The sequence below is a fragment of the Propithecus coquereli genome, unplaced genomic scaffold (genome assembly GCF_000956105.1).
Source record: "Propithecus coquereli isolate 6110/MARCELLA unplaced genomic scaffold, Pcoq_1.0 Scaffold343, whole genome shotgun sequence".
Lineage (NCBI taxonomy): Eukaryota > Metazoa > Chordata > Mammalia > Primates > Indriidae > Propithecus > Propithecus coquereli.
In genome coordinates this window covers 199,223-215,639 of record NW_012149097.1, presented here as the reverse complement: position 1 = coordinate 215,639, position 16,417 = coordinate 199,223, and the positions used below count along the sequence as shown (strand labels likewise).

The 16,417-nt window shown below is 35.0% G+C and overlaps 1 protein-coding gene across 1 annotated transcript in view; it reads right to left on the bottom strand.

Moving 5' to 3' along the window:
* CNOT6L (CCR4-NOT transcription complex, subunit 6-like) overlaps positions 1-16,417 on the bottom strand; it is a 95,563-nt gene that overhangs the window by 12,620 nt on the left and 66,526 nt on the right. Inside the window, exons 7-8 of the mRNA XM_012650997.1 lie at positions 13,843-14,000; positions 11,572-11,726 (exon numbers count right to left, since the gene is read on the bottom strand). Coding sequence (XP_012506451.1) covers positions 11,572-11,726; positions 13,843-14,000 — 313 coding nt within the window. The remainder of the gene's footprint in view (positions 1-11,571; positions 11,727-13,842; positions 14,001-16,417) is intronic.

Below are 16,417 nucleotides of genomic sequence, written 5' to 3'. Positions count from 1 at the left end.
GGACAGTCTAAATATCATGCTGAATAGTAATATTTTTAGTGTTGAAATTTTACTTCTACCAAAATCAGGTCATTCTTTTTGGGGGAGGAGGGAAAGGACTGTAAAGAAATGTCTTCCTTAACTAAAATTTGCTTCCCTGTGTCTGTCCAATTTCTTCCATTAAATCTAGATCTTTTCTTTAAAAGAATATAGAATTCCACATGACACAACTTTAAATATCTGACAATAGATGTCAATGCTCTCCCACCCCCAATCTTCTCCAAAAAAGAAATGATCAGTTCCTTATATGATATGTGGTGTTAATAGAGTTGTTCATTTGAACAACTCAAGTTTACCCAAAGGTACAGTTCCAACTGGGCATAAATGAACTACTGCCTTCTTCATTTTTTATTGCATTTTTGTTAATAAAGACTAAAGTTGCACTTTGGAGACAGCCATATTAATTATAAGCCAAATAGGAACTATAATAATATATATCTCAAAGTTTTTGGGTTTTTTGGTCTTAAATCAGGTCTCCTCAGCCCTATGTTTATAGGTGCTTAAAAACAAAAAAGTGAGGAAAATGATTTTATTAAGTTAAATATGTTTACTGTAGAGATATGGGAACAAAGAAAAATATAAGAAAACTAAAAGTCACTTGTAACATAATACCTCCATTAATGAGTGAATATATTTCCCCAGACTTTTCTCTACACACATGCACTCAAATATTTTTACATAATGAGGATAAAACTCTGTAAGTTTATATTTCGGTTTACTAATAAACATTCTATCAAGGACATTTCCATATATTAAATATTCTTTGAAATTTTTATGACTGCTTTATAGTCCACTACACAGATTCACCATAATCTACTTAACTATTCTGTGTTGGACATTTAAGTTACTTCTGATATGAGCTATTATAACTAATGACATGATGAACATTTATGCATATAAATATTTTTCTATATTCTCAGCTGATTTTCTTACCCCTTCCTTCTTTTTCTGCCTTCAATCAATAATCTAAGAGCAGCAAATTTTAGCTGTTATCATTTCGCAAGCTTCTGCTCTTTAGTTCACCCATTCAGATGTTAATTGAAACTTCATTCTATTTTTTTAAATTTTTACAGATACATAAAACAGTTGTACAATTTATGGGGTACCTGTGATCATTCTAACAGATTAAATATCTGCCAGTCTTTGGATCTTTATAAATGTTACATGCATGCATTCTATCTTCTCTCAAATAATTAAAATTCTCAGGAGGACAGAATAATAAACATAATAATGAAAGCTACTATTGAGGATCTACCCAGTATCAAGATCTGTGATAGGTACTTCATATGTGTAGTCCTAAAACGTACACATGGAGATATATTGCCCAGATTCCCCATCAATCCTTCAGGGATTGCTTTAGTTGAAAAGAGCTGCCTACTCAAGTTCACACACTTCTGGGAGCACCCACATCCAATTACGGACCAAGAGCAAAAGATAAAGGTCCAAGGATTTTGGCCCCTGTGATTTAATTCTCACAGGCCACATCAGCTCTGGAGCTCCCTGTGGGGTCATCAGGCCTGCAACACAACTTCACGTCTCCCTGTGTCCAATTCTGCTTCCTCCCCTTCCTTTCCACAGATGTTCCTGATAAACTCCTAACACCAAGCTATCTCAGAGCCTTCTTTCTGGAGAATCTAAATTGTAACAGGAGATATTACTATTGCCATTACAAAGATGAAGAAAACTAAGGCTGGGCAGGTCTTTCATTTTGAAAAATGGGATAGCTCATCCATCTCCAAAATCCTTGAACTTTTCCTATAATCCAGTATTTTTAACAGTTTACTTACCTATGCCAGTTCTCTAATCAAACGAAAATCTAATGATCTTTTACAAGATCATTAATACCATGAGATCTAATTATCTTCATCTGGAACTCTAACTAGTTAAGGCAGTTTAGTGACTCTCTAGGCTTATCAATCTTACCTTCTTGATTTGTCAATCTCCTCTTCACCTGGTCTTAGTGTTTCCACTTAAAGACAATTCTCCTCAATAGGGATCATAAAAGATAGAAATTGTATAGTTCTTTTTCTCTTGATCATCGATTAGTGATTACACAATCACTAACCCTAAACAGGGTACATATGTCATTGTAACTAACATTCCCTTCCTTGGCACTTAGAAACTCTAGGGGACAGAGTCTCACTCTCTCAAGTTTTAATACTCCAACTTCACCAAGAGGTGAAGAACCAAGAAGATAGCTGAAAACTAAGGAACCAAAGATAGTGTCTTCTTTCTAGTAAACAAGAGTATAAATATACTTCTTAAATTTTAAGAATTTCTCAGATATTGCGCTTTTAAAAGAATGAGACTTCCAGTATTAATGCTGATAGCTGTAGTATCCTGCAGTTTATCTTGTTTCTGCATTTATTGTATATTAATATATAATACATTTGTGGATTAATAAAATGTGATATATGTATACCATGGAGTACTATTCAGCTATAAGAAACAATGGTGATCTAGCACCTCTTGTATTATCCTGGATAGAGCTGGAACCCATTTTACTAAGTGAAGTATCCCAAGAATGGAAAAATAAGCACCACATGTACTCACCATCAAATTGATTTTAACTGATCAACACCTAAGTGCACATATAGGAATAACATTCATTGGGCGTCGGGCAGATGGGAGGGGGGAGGAGGGGATGGGTATATACATACATAATGAGTGCGATGCGCACCGCATGGGGGATGGACGTGCTTGAAGCTCTGACTAGAGGGGTGGGGAGGGGCAAGGGCAATATATGTAACCTAAACATTTGTACCCCCATAATATACTGAAATAAAAATAATAAAAAAATAAAATCCCCCCAAAATATATATATTTATAATACATTTATAATATAGTAAGAAATAATTATCCATATTCTACCCAAACTTCACAATGCTACTTCTTACTTTCCCTTCCCACATAAACCAAATGTAATCCACTCTGCTTCTACTTTCCATCTCACAGATTTCCATACGGGTAACATTTTGAAATACTGAGGTCTTCCTTCTTTCTTTCTATTAGATGTTTCTTTTGAATAAGATGTACTGGTTTATAGTTACTCAAGCCTTGGTATATGTAAAATCTTAAACTTGTCTCTCTTTCAATACTTTTATTCATTTATTATTCATACTCTAAGGCTGGTACACAGATGCTATAAGCATTATTCCTGATGCTATTTTATTCTAACAATTCTTCTGTATATTTGTCTTTTTGAAAAATCTAAACAAAAGGTCAAATGAGTACAAGAAAGAACATATATAGTCAAGATTAACATGACAAAAAAAACCCTTCTTATATTACTTGTTAAAGATTATTAGGTTGAATGTTTCATATGAAGGAAGAACATGTCCAAAACAGCCCTTCGAACAAAGACATAACTCAATTTCTTACCAACGTATGGTGTAAAGTAATTTTATGGGGTGTGACGTCATTACATTAATGCTAGAGAGGGGAAAGTGAATGCCAACTCTGAGAAACTAAAACCATCTATAGGACTTAAGTAATATTCCCTCCCTGAATTAATTTATAAGTGAAAAGGAACAATGCAGTACATATTCAAGAAGATAATATAATCTTCAAAAGTTAACTCTAACCCTTTCTGGATCATGTCTTAGAGTAGGCACTCTTACAACCAAACCGAATAGAAGTTCTTACTGTATATTCAGTATGAAATGCTATAAAATGTGTTCTTGGGTCCCTTTAAGTAATCGTGGGAGTGCCTGAAAATAACTAAAAAAAGGTAAGCCTTAGAAACTCGGATAAATAATGAAGAAAAATGGATAAACACCACCCTATATTTGTAAAGCTCTTTTAACCACTGAGCAAGTCCACATTCTTCATCATTTTAGCCCCATAAGAAACTTCTGAAGTGGAACAGTTATTATCATCCATATTTGAAAGGCAAGGAAACTGTAGCACAAAGCTATAATTTTATGATCCAGATTGAATTAATGGGAAAGTGAGCATTAGAAGCCAGAAATGAAAATCTCATTTTTAAAAAAACTCATGTAAACAAATTCTAAATGCAACCACCACCTATAACACAGGAAATTGGTAACTGAGAGACCAGTAAGATGGGAGCATCACAATAGGTCATTTTGAAATGATAATATAACCTTTTGGAATGATACTATAACCTCTGAATGCCCTCTTTCCAAGACAAAACTACCTGTACTATTACGGGAAGAAAAAGCAAGGACATGACCCTCCCTGGTCTCTGAGACTGAAAGCAGGTTAGAAAGTAGAGGCAATACAGCAAGAACTAAGCACTGTAATAACCTGAGTGTCCAGTCCTATGATGGGAGACTGCCTCTTCACAGTGCAACGGTCACATTGTTCTAAGTTGCCATTCTCATCTTTCCCTTTCTTAGGGATTTGAAACAAAGTATGATCAGAACTGCTAACCTCAGAAACAGCAACTAAGTCAAGTATCTAGGTATGCTTTCATCTCCATTTTTTCCCACTTTGGATTTCTTCTAGTACATCTGTTTATAGGACAAAACATGGCAAAAAAGGAATTTAAATTCTGAGTCTAAAATATTTATCTGTAATAATTCAGTGTCTATATACATACGTTATATACATATAAAATACATATATGTATACATGTATTTAATAAAATGCTTTGGACTGTAGATAATACTTGTTTTTTTTTTTTTTTTTTTTTTTTTTTTTTGAGACAGAGTCTCACTGTGTTGCCCGGGCTAGAGTGCCGTGGCGTCATCCTAGCTCACAGCAACCTCAAACTCCTGGGCTCAAGCAATCCTCCTGCCTCAGCCTCCCAAGTAGCTGGGACTACAGGCATGCGCCACCATGCCCGGCTAATTTTTTCTATATATTTTTAGTTGTCCAATTAATTTCTTTCTATTTTTAGTAGAGACGGGGTCTCACTCTTGCTCAGGCTGGTTTCGAACTCCTGAGCTCAAACAATTCGCCCGTCTCGGCCTCCCAGAGAGCTAGGATTACAGGCGTGAGCCACCGCGCCCGGCAGATAATATTTGTTGAAATAAAGGACAAAGCAAAAACTGGCTTCTGGTATTTTATCAATCAAAATTCTATTTTCTAGATTCTCTATGCATCTATCAAAAAATGATATTCATAATGACAATCAAAAGGTGCTGCCAAATCTTGAGGTAGCTTCTGAATCCCCCCAAATTAAATTGAAATAGAATACTATGATTTAAAGAATGTATTAGTGTACTCTAATTCTCTGAATATTGGTAACCTGTGTCTTATCCTTTACCAAACAATACTCTATCCTTTCATCATGATGGATAAGAGATTTACATTAGAGATTTTGCTAGAAATAGTAACTATTATAATTTCCATTTATTGTTACCTACTGTGTACCACTATTGCCCACACACGATTAAACAATCATCAAAAAAGATTAGGAATTATCAGATACTTTATTTTTAGAAGAATGGGACTTTGAGAATGAGTACAGAGAATCGAAGCACTCATCTACAGCTATACTTAACTTTGCTAGTTTTATAAACTATATACAAAAATGATCTTACAAGCTAAGGATATACAAATGAGGAAATAGGTCCAGAAAGGGTAAGTGACTCATTCAAGATTATACAACTAAATACTAGGTTATTAAGTATGAAATGTTCGATTTCCTTAAGTACTAAGTTTGACAGTAGATATCCCTGACATTTCATTTTGACACTTCATTTCATTTTTATTGTGAAGGTACATCCTCATTCTTTTAAATACACTGTTTGGCTTGTGATTATCTGTCAAATTTTTTTTAGAGCAATTTTTGTGAAACCATGAATAAGTCAAAAATTCATGTTATTTTCAAATATGAGTTTCACAGTGGAACCAATGCAGCACAGACAGCTCAATGAAGTGTTTGGGAAGGATGTGGTTAATGAACCCACAGTACATCGATGGTTTGAGAAGTTCCATTCTGGTGATTTTAATCTTGAAAATGAGCCATGTGGGCAACCTGAGACCAAGGTGGATAATGATGAACTGAAAGCTGTAGTGGAAGTGAATCCATTTCAACCTATGTGTGTGAATTAGCAGCACGGTTTGATGTTAACTATTCCAACAACACTGGACCATTTAAAACTAATCGGCAAGGTAAAGAAGCTGGACAAAGGTGAGTCCCACATGAATTAAATTAATGTCAGAATAGAAATCATCTCAAAGCTTGCCTTTCTTTGCTGTCAGGACATAAGGGCGAACCATTTCTATACCATATTGTTAGGGTGATAAAAAATGTGTTAGTGTGATGAAAAATGGATTCTTTTTGACAACTGCAAGCGTTCGGCACAATGGTTAGATAAAGATGAAGTGCTGAAACAAAGTCTAACACCAAATATTCATTAAAAAAAGCTAATGGTGTCTGGTGGTCCAGTACTGGTATTATCCACTACAACTTCATGAAACCTGGTCAATCCATTATGGCAGATGCTACTGCAACCAAGTTGATGAAATGATGAAGATACTAGAGAGTAAGCAGCTGAGATTGGTCAACAGAGACAGGCCAATCTTCTTGCAAGACAAGTCTCAACCACATGCCACACAAACAATGCTGCTCAAACTACAGAGGCTGGACTTAAAAACTCTCTGTCATCCACCGTATTGACCAGACCTTGCACCAACTGACTAGCACTTCTTCCAGGCTTTGGACCACTTCTTGCAAGGAATAATATTCAATTCTCAATAGGCTGTGGAAAACACTTTTTGTGATTTCATTGCCACTCACTCTCCAGGCCTCTTCACTGCTGGCAGAAACAAGCTACCGTTAAGATGTCAAAACTGTGTTGACAGTTTATGTGCATACTTTAATTGTACTGCTTCTTGTTTGAGATGTAATAAACTAAACTTTTGATTTGAAATCAAACATTTCATATTTAATGACCTCAATAAATAGAAGAAATACCTGGCTTCAAAATTCACTCTCCAATCTGAAGAAAAAATAAAGGCAGGATGTGTACTCTGTGTGAAATTCCAAATAGTTTGGCATTGGACAGTTGGCTAACATGTCATGGATAAATATCTGGTACTGAGACAGAGGGTGGTTTTATTCTATCATAGGAGGTATAGTCCTGTTATTCCAAGAAAGAAGTTCAGAAGAGGTACAATAATGTATTGTACTCAAAGTCTTCATCTGTTGCCAGGTCCATGTTACTATTTAGGAAAAAGGAGTTGAGGAAGGGAAGAAAAACAGATAATGCATCTAAGTATTTCCTATGTATTCATTACTTAACTAGTTCAGAGTATTTTTAACAATTCAGGAATCAATTTGCAATATCCAATGTTTAAAGTTTGCTAGGTAACAGTTATGATTATTATTTTGAAACCCTAACTACCTCTAGTAAATTACCACGGAATTTTAGATTTTTCCTCTCAAAATTGTGGGGGGAATAAAAATCTCCCATATCATCTTGAAAGAAGCAACGGCAAATGGAAAAAGAGCTTGATGTTAGATGTCTCAATGTTATCAATGCATTTTTTTTTTTTTTTGAGACAGAGTCTCACTCTGTTGCCCTGGGTAGAGTAAGTGCCGTGGCGTTAGCCTAGCTCACAGCAACCTCACACTCCTGGGCTCAAGCGATCCTCCTGCCTCAGCCTCCCGAGTAGCTGGGACTACAGGCATGCGCCACCATGCCTGGCTAATTTTTTCTATGTATTTTTAGTTGTCCAGATAATTTCTTTCTATTTTTTTAGTAGAGACGGGGTCTCGCTCTTGCTCAGGCTGGTCTCAAACTCCTGAGCTCAAACAATCTGCCCGCCTCGGCCTCCCAGAGTGCTGGGATTACAGGCGTGAGCCACCGCGGCCGGTCTGCATTTTTTTTTTATTATGGTGCTTCAAGGAAATTTGTATATCAAGCCAGGTAACAAATGTCAAATTCAAGACAGTTTTTCCAAATTAAGTAATCTTATAAGAGGTAATATGGGAAGCTCAAACAAGAAGCCTAAAGATTTGGTATATTACAGTGGTTAAAGCACCGACTATGAAATCAAACTGCTGTGTAACTTGGGCAAGTTAATTAACTTGTCTGTGTCATGGTTTCCACATCTATAAAAATGAGGAAATAGATCCATACCTACCCTCAGAGGGTTGCTTTTAAATTAAATAACACAGAAAAAAATGGTAAGTAAGACAATCCATATAAATAATTACAAAAGACCTGATATGTGGTAAACATGCTAGGAGTACAGTCATGTGCCATATTACAATGTTCGGGTCAAAGACAGACTGCATATACAACAGCGGTCCCATAGATTATAATGGAGCTGAAAAATTCCTATTGTCTAGTGATGCTGTAGCCACCGTAACGTTGTAACACAATGCATTACCTTTTCTATGTTTAGAGATGTTAAGATATACAAATACCATTGCGTTACAATTGCCTACAGTATTCAGTACAATAATATGCTATACAGGTTTGTAGCCTAGGCTCTACCATACAGCCTCGGTGTACAGTAGGCTATACTCTCATCTAGGTTTGTATAAGGACACTCTACGATGTTCACGCAATGACAAAAATCACCTAACAATGCATTTCTCAGAATGTATCCCCATAGTTAAGAGACATGTAACCGTAATAGCAATTGTTATTCTAAAACTCGTGAAAAATTACCAAACCACTAGAAGAACTTGGTATATTCTGACCTTGAATACTATAGGGCTGTGCGCTAATTAATTAACCAAAATGAGAATATCACTACTAAAAAATCCATGGGATATATGAACAAAGGTGTTTAAAAAAAAAAAATCCATGGAAAAAGAAAGGAAAGTAGTACAGATAAACAATAAGTGGATCAAATAGCTTCCAAATTCACTGAATTCATTTACTTAAAATAACATGCCATGCTGACAATATGCCTATGTCAGTAAAAGCACTGACTGGCTTTGTTATAATAGGTATTAAACAGGGATATACTGGAAAATAGACACAAGCATGTATATGCTTATCCTATAAATAGATGATTCCCCATCTAATGTATCAAATCTAAATTATGAACCACGAGATTCAATCTCCATCAGACTTCACATATTTCATTTTCCATTGCCTTGTCTCAATTAATCCTCTAACTCCGTACCTCCATAAGCTCTGTGCCTCTCGTCTGTCCTCTCTTACCTATCTATGCATATCTCTATCTTATATATACCATATAATACTGTAATTGTCTTATATGCCTATCTTTTCCTACTGGACTTGAGTTTTCAGTGAGATCAGAAACTGTTTCTTGTCAATCTTTGTGTCTATTGTAACCAGCACAAAAAAATCACAAAGCAAATGCTTAGTAAACATTTAGTGAATAAATGATTAAACCAGTGTATGAAATGTTAATTGAAAAGGATAAAAGGTTGATAAAATGAATGATTCCAGAAAAGGCCAACTATTAAAAAAAAAAAAATCAAAGAAACCCAGATCACTTATTGTTAAATCTTAAAAGGTACCACTTTTCTTTTTATTTCAGCATATTATAGGGGTACAGATGTTTAGGTTACGTATGTTGCCCTTGCCCCTCCTCCCCCCTAAGTCCGAGTTTCAAATATGTCCATCCTTCGAGTGGTGCACATTGCACTCTTTGTGTATGCAAATACCCGTCCCCTCCTCACTCCTCCCCCCTGCCCGACATCCAATAGATGTTATTCTTATATGTGCACTTATGTGTTGATCAGTTAATACCAATTTGATGGTGAGTACATGTGGTGCTTGCTTTTCTATTTTTGGGATACCTCACTTAGTAGAATGCGTTCCAGCTCTGTCCAGGAGTATACAAAAGGTGCTATATCACTATTGTTCCTTAAAGTTGAATAGTACTCCATGGTATACATATACCACATTTTATTAATCCACTCATGTATTGATGGACACTTGGGTTGTTTCCACATCTTTGCAATTGTGAATTGTGCTGCTATAAACATTCGGGTGCAGGTGTCTTTCTTATACAGTATCATTTGTTCTTTTGGGTAGATGCCCAGTAATGGGATTGCTAGATCAAATGGCACTTCTAACTGTATCTCTTTAAGGTATCTCCATATTGTTTTCCACAGAGGTTGCACTGGTTTGCAGTCCCGTCAACAGTGCACGAGTGTTCCTATCTCTCTGCATCCACGCCAACATTTATTGTTTTGGGACTTTTTGACAAAGGTCATTCTCACTGGAGATAAGTGATATCTCATTGTGGTTTTAATTTGCATTTCCCTGATGATTAGAGATGTTGAGCATTTTTTCGTATGTTTTTTGGCCATTATTCTCTCTTCTTTTGAAAAATTTCTGTTCATGTCCTTTGCTCACTTTTTGATAGGGTCGTTTGATTTTTTCTTGTTGATTTTCCCGAGTTCTAAGTAGATTCTGGTTATCAGCCCTTTAGTGGATTTGTAGCATGCAAAAATTCTCTCCCATTCTGTAGGTTGTCTGTTTGCTCTTGTGACAGTTTCTTTGGCTGTGCAGAAGCTTTTTAATTTGATCAGGTCCCATTTATTTATTTTGGTTGTTGCTGTGATTGCCTTTGGGGTCTTCTTCATAAATTCTTTGCCTAGGCCAATGTCTAGAAGAGTATTTCCAACATCTTCCTCTAAAATTCTAATAGCTTCACTCCTTAGGTTTAAATCTGTTACCCAGCGTGAGTTGATTTTTGTGAGAGGTGAAAGGTGTGGATCCTGCTTCAGTCTTCTACACGTGGCTATCCAGTTTTCCCAGCACCATTTATTGAATAAGGATTCTTTTCCCCAGTGTATGTTTTTGTCTGCTTTGTCAAAGATTAGGTGGCTATATGAGGATGGTTTTATATCTGGGTTCTCAGTTCTGTTCCACTCGTCAATGGCTCTATTTTTGTGCCAGTACCAAGCTGTTCTGATTACTACAGCCTTGTAACAAAGTTTGAAGTCTGGTAAATTGATACTTCCCATTTTGTTTTTATTGCCTAGAATTGTTTTTGCTATGCAGGGCCTTCTCTGGTTCCATACGAAGCATAAAATTAATCTTTCTACATCTGTGAAGAATGATGTTAGTATTTTAATAGGGATTGCATTGAATCTGTAGATCACTTTGGGTAGTATAGACATCTTAACGATGTTGATTCTGCCGACCCACGAGCATGGTATGATTTTCCACCTGTTTATGTCCTCTGCTATTTCCTTCCTCAATGTTTCATAGTTCTCCCTGTAGAGGTCTTTTACCTCCTTAGTTAAATATACTCCTAGATACTTTATTTTCTTAGTTGCTATTGTGAAGGGAATTGAGTCTTTGATTTGGTTCTCGGTACCACTTTTTTTTAACACCAAAACTAATATTTTACTTCATGAAAATATATTTTGAAATAAAACTATATTCAAGTCTATACCTCTTAAATTTTTAGTATAATTTGGCAAGAAAAGCATAAATACAATAAATATCCTTGTTTCAAATATACAGGCTAAGACAACATTAGTAACAGTTTTAACTTGTATAATTCTTGCTTTCTAGCTTTTTGTTTATTTTATAGGGTTAAACCAAAGACAATTTTAAATGCATGATAATTTTAAAAAATAAGATTACAATATTGTGCTTTCTTTTCTTAACTCACTTTTCTGTTTTGAAGAATATTGCACAACCATCCACATGCTTTCTCTCCTGCTCAGACATGATTTTGGCACGTGACTTTGGAGAAAAAAATCCATCATACCCACGCTCCTTCAATGCTGGCAGAAAAAGAGTGAAGTATTGCTCTGTTTCCACTTCCTGAGATAAAAGAAAAGTTATCATCCACATGACAGAGGGAAATCTCTGATTAAGATATTAAAATGTGCAGCATTATAAGGTGTAATTAAGTTAAAATAATTCAGATAACAGATATTATCTGACTATCTTACCTTATTTCTAGCAGCTGCCACTTGACAATGGCAGCTTTTTAAACATGAGCCAGAAAGGTGACATGACTTTCTCGTGCTCACACAGCTAGTTAGTGACAGGAGCAAGATTATACCCCAGGGCTCTTGCTCCCCAGTTTAGAGTTCATTCCACTATTCTCCATTTCCTCAAGACTGGTAATTAAACAGAACAATTTGAGCATATGATCAATTAAGTGGTAGGGAAGAGTAAATTTTATATACAAAGAAGTAATTTTTGAAATTATTTATCCTTCTGAACCATGGTAGAAAGGAATGATACCCAAGAGTGAGAAATGTTAAGATCAACAAAAAATTCTAGTTTAAGAAATTTTCAGGTACCTAAATACCAATCATCCAATGGTTTCTGTTAATTATTAAGTTAGACTATTTTATTCTTTGACTCATAAAATATTAATAAATCTTTCCAAATGAAATAACCAAATATGAAGAAATGATTTATATATGAAGATGCTAATAATAGCATAATTTTTAACAGCAAGACCCCATACACAACTAAATATCCAATAGTAGGGAAAAGGCTTAATATATGTTCATATTATTGCTTTTGAAGAATTTTAGTAACATGGAAAATCTATTAGGTGCAATAAACAAAATATGCCAATAATGTGATATCAATTTTGTTTTGCAAATATATCTGTAAATAAATTGGTAAGTGAATAAGAAAAAAAATGTACAGAGGAAAATACTCCAGAAGTTTTAACATAGTAACTGTCTTCAGGATATGAGATTAAATGTTTGTCTCCAACATGCTTTATGTTTTTTCAAAACTTTCAACTTATCTAAAATAAACACTTTATAATACTATGTAGTATTATTTTTATAATAAGAAAATAATTTCCTGAAATTGTTAATGTTTTAGCCTTCAAACTATACTTAATTAGAAGAGTATCAGGCTGTTATCACTGCCAATACTAAACCAAAAGGTGGAAAATTAAGTAACTACAGTAGTTACTAGCCTAGTGTCGTTTGCCTCCTCCTTCAATTCTGTGTGTCAGTGTTTTTAAGAAATTTTAATTTCTGAAGACTTAATTTCTTGTTATTTTCTAGGCAATATAAAAATAAATTATCAAGCTACTCTATAAGAAAAAATATTTAAAATAATAATTTTTCCTCTCAAACTACGTTGAAATGAATGTGTGAAATTATAATACTTAAAATTTTAAAACACTTTTAAGAAATAAGTATTTGAAGTGATGGATATGTTAAATTTGCCTGATTTGTTCATTCCACAATGTATACATGTATCAGAACATCCCTGTACCCCATAAACATATAAAAGTGTTTGTCAATTTAAGAAAATTTTAAACCTTCAAGCACTTAATATGTTTTGGAAGTTACTAAGAAAAAAATTACTAAAAACTACTCAAATCTTTTTGTCTCATCATTAACTAAATGATGAAAAGCAGTAATAAAATATATTTCATGAAAACATGCTGCTTTTTCAGCTAAGTTCATTACAATAAGGTGTTATAAAACAAAAGAATCTAAATTTCAGAGGTGCTTTATAGAGTAAGGCAAAAATGAATGATTTATAATATTTTTAAATGTTTATCTTTAAAAAAACTGTGGGCAAACACTTTCTTTTTTAACAGACTCCATAATAAATTAAATTTGTATTCCTAAAGATGGGAATCTTCTACAGTTTTCTCTTTCAGCAATACCAATGACTTGTTCATGAGGTGAATTATTAACATAGATAATGAGTGAAATTATTTTCACTTAAGAAAACAGTAAATGAATATAAGTGGATGGCTGTACTTAGCAAAATAGTTTCACTGTGGAAATGTCTTAAATGTTCATTTAAATTGTCCTTTATTTTAAGAGGAGAGAAAATAAGTCCTTCTGAGTTTTGCTTTGAACACAGGACTCTCCCAGAGGTAAGATCTTCTTCTATTATTTTTAAGTTCACTTTTAAGTTAAAGACAATTTAATTTCTATGGTGTTACCTGAAGACTAATGATATCTGCGTCACAGTTAACAATTTCTTCCATAATTCCCTTTTTCCTGTATTCCCAGTTTAATGCCCAGGATGGGCAATAGCCATATAGCTGCCGGGTGGCGTATTTATCACATAACACATTGTAACACATAACCGTGAATGATGCTAAGAAGTGGGGGAAAAAAAAAACAACAGACAAAAGGGAGAAAATTAGGCAACTTCTTCTAAAGCAGTATCATGTGTACACCTGCACAAGCACACACACATACCCCAATATCATCACTGTAAAATGTCTAGGCAGTCTAAGATTTTGTTACTCTATCTACCAAAACTTCACTGGAGTTCACCATATCAAAGTTCTTTTACTTGTCTTAAATTAGACTAACAGTTCACATTTGAGATTTTTGAGGAAATTTATCTTAATAAAAATTCAAACTTTAAATTGGAGTGCTGATTTTTTTATGTAATTTGCTGAGAAAAGCTTCTCAAAATAGATGAAACAAAGGTAAATTTTGGTTTCATTCTAATAAAAGGGCTCTAATCTCAATTTTTATTAACAAAATATCCATACTTAATTTTGAGGGGGGCCTCTTACTGTTGTTACTACTCTGAGGCAGGAGAGAATAGTCTAACAAAATTTAGTTGTAAGAGAATCCCTTTTGCTAATCAAATGTTCACTCCTAAAATGAAATTCTCATTTTAAAATGTCCTTAACCATAGAAGGACTGTGCGCCAACTAATAGGCAGGAGAAGATGGTTTGTATCCCTGCTACTCAAAAATGGCTCTAAAGACTAGTAATATTAGTTATCACCTTGGAACTTAGAAAAGCAGAATCTCTGGCCCCACAAATACCTATTGAATAAAATCTTCAGTTTAACAAAATCCCCAGGTGATTCATATGCACATGTACATTAAAGTCTGAAAAGCCACAATTTTTATCAGCAATCCTTACTGCCCATTAGAATCCACTTTGTAGAGTGTTAAAAAAAATGCTGAAACCAAGGGCCTGACTCCAGACTAATTAAGTCAGAAAACTAGATTTTGGGTGTTCATATTTTAAAAAGCATTCCAGATGATTACAATGGACAGATATAGCTGAGAATCACTTATTTAAATAAAATGTGAGAAATCCAAGGTGAAGTGACACTTGATTGAAGTTGGTTCAGTTTTAGATGCGAAAGGTATTAAGAAAAACTCAGTTCAGTGGTCCCCCGGCAGTCTGACTGGTGGCCATTTTGTACACTGGGGACTAAATTTCAGTTTGAGTTGATTTGTATTCTGATTATTTATCTTGGAAATGATCCAGAACCATTTCCGAGCTACTACATTGTGAGGTGAGCACCCTGAGTTTACCTTACTCTGCTGCTTCTCCAGATTTGAAATGTCATTTGGAAGAAAGGGGAAAAGAAGCAAGGCAGATTGTTAATTGCTTCATGCAGACTGTTTCTAAAACTTTATGAAGTGAGATTTTATAGAAAAAGCCAGAGGCTGCAATTTTTTTTTTTTTTTTTTTTTTTTTTGAGACAGGGTCTTGCTCTGTGGCAGGGGCTAGAGTACAGTGGTGTCATCATAGCTCACAGCAACCTCAAATTCCTGGGCTCAAGTGATTCTCCTTCCTCAGGCTCTCGAGTAGCTGGGACTACAGGCGCGCACCACCATGCCTGGCTAATTTTTCTTTTCCTTTCTTTCTTTCTTGCTCAGGCTGGTCTCAAACTCCTGACCTCAAGCGATCCTCCAGCCTCAGCCTCCCAGAGCGCTAGGATTACAGGCATGAGCCACCATGCTTAGCCGCGATTTCTATAACATACCCAAAACTCTCCATATCAGTGTCAATGCCTGAGAATGAGCTAGCAATTTTTAAACAGAAGTGAAAATTAGCTAAATTGCTTAGTATCACTACTCTCCTGTACCCTGTTTCTTTTTCATACCTTTTTCACTATCTGGGCTTGATTCCTACATAGTTTATCATTATAGTTTTTTGGCTGTAAATTACCCGTAACCATTACTATTTACTATATACATTCCCCTATGCATCAGAAAAGGCATTTTTAATAAAAACTTACTTTAGCACTCAGATTCTACTCTGATATATCACAAGAAAAACCCCTACTGGTTTTTCAATAAGGAAAACCTCAGAACACATTACTTTAGGAACTCAAGAACTAATGAAAACTTGTTTTTACTGTTCCTTTTATTTCTTTTTTGTTTTTCCTTTCTTTAGAGACAGAGTCTCACTTTGTCACCCAGGCTGGAGTGTAGTGGTGCAATCATAGCTCACTGTAATCTCTAACTCCTGGACTCAAGCAATCCTCCTACCTCAGTCTCCGGAGTAGCTAGGACTACAAACAAGTGCACGCCACCAAGCCAGGCTAATTTTCTTTTAATTTTCTATAGAGACGGGGTCTCACTATGTTGCTCAGACTGTTCTCAAAGTCCTAGGCTCAAGCAATCTTCCTGCCTTAGCCTCCCAAAGTGCTGAGGTTACAGGCGAGAGGCACTGCACCCAGCTACTGTTTCTTTTCTTAATGGAAATATAGCTGTGCAATATTAGGAAAGCTTTTAAGATTATGTTCACTCATGT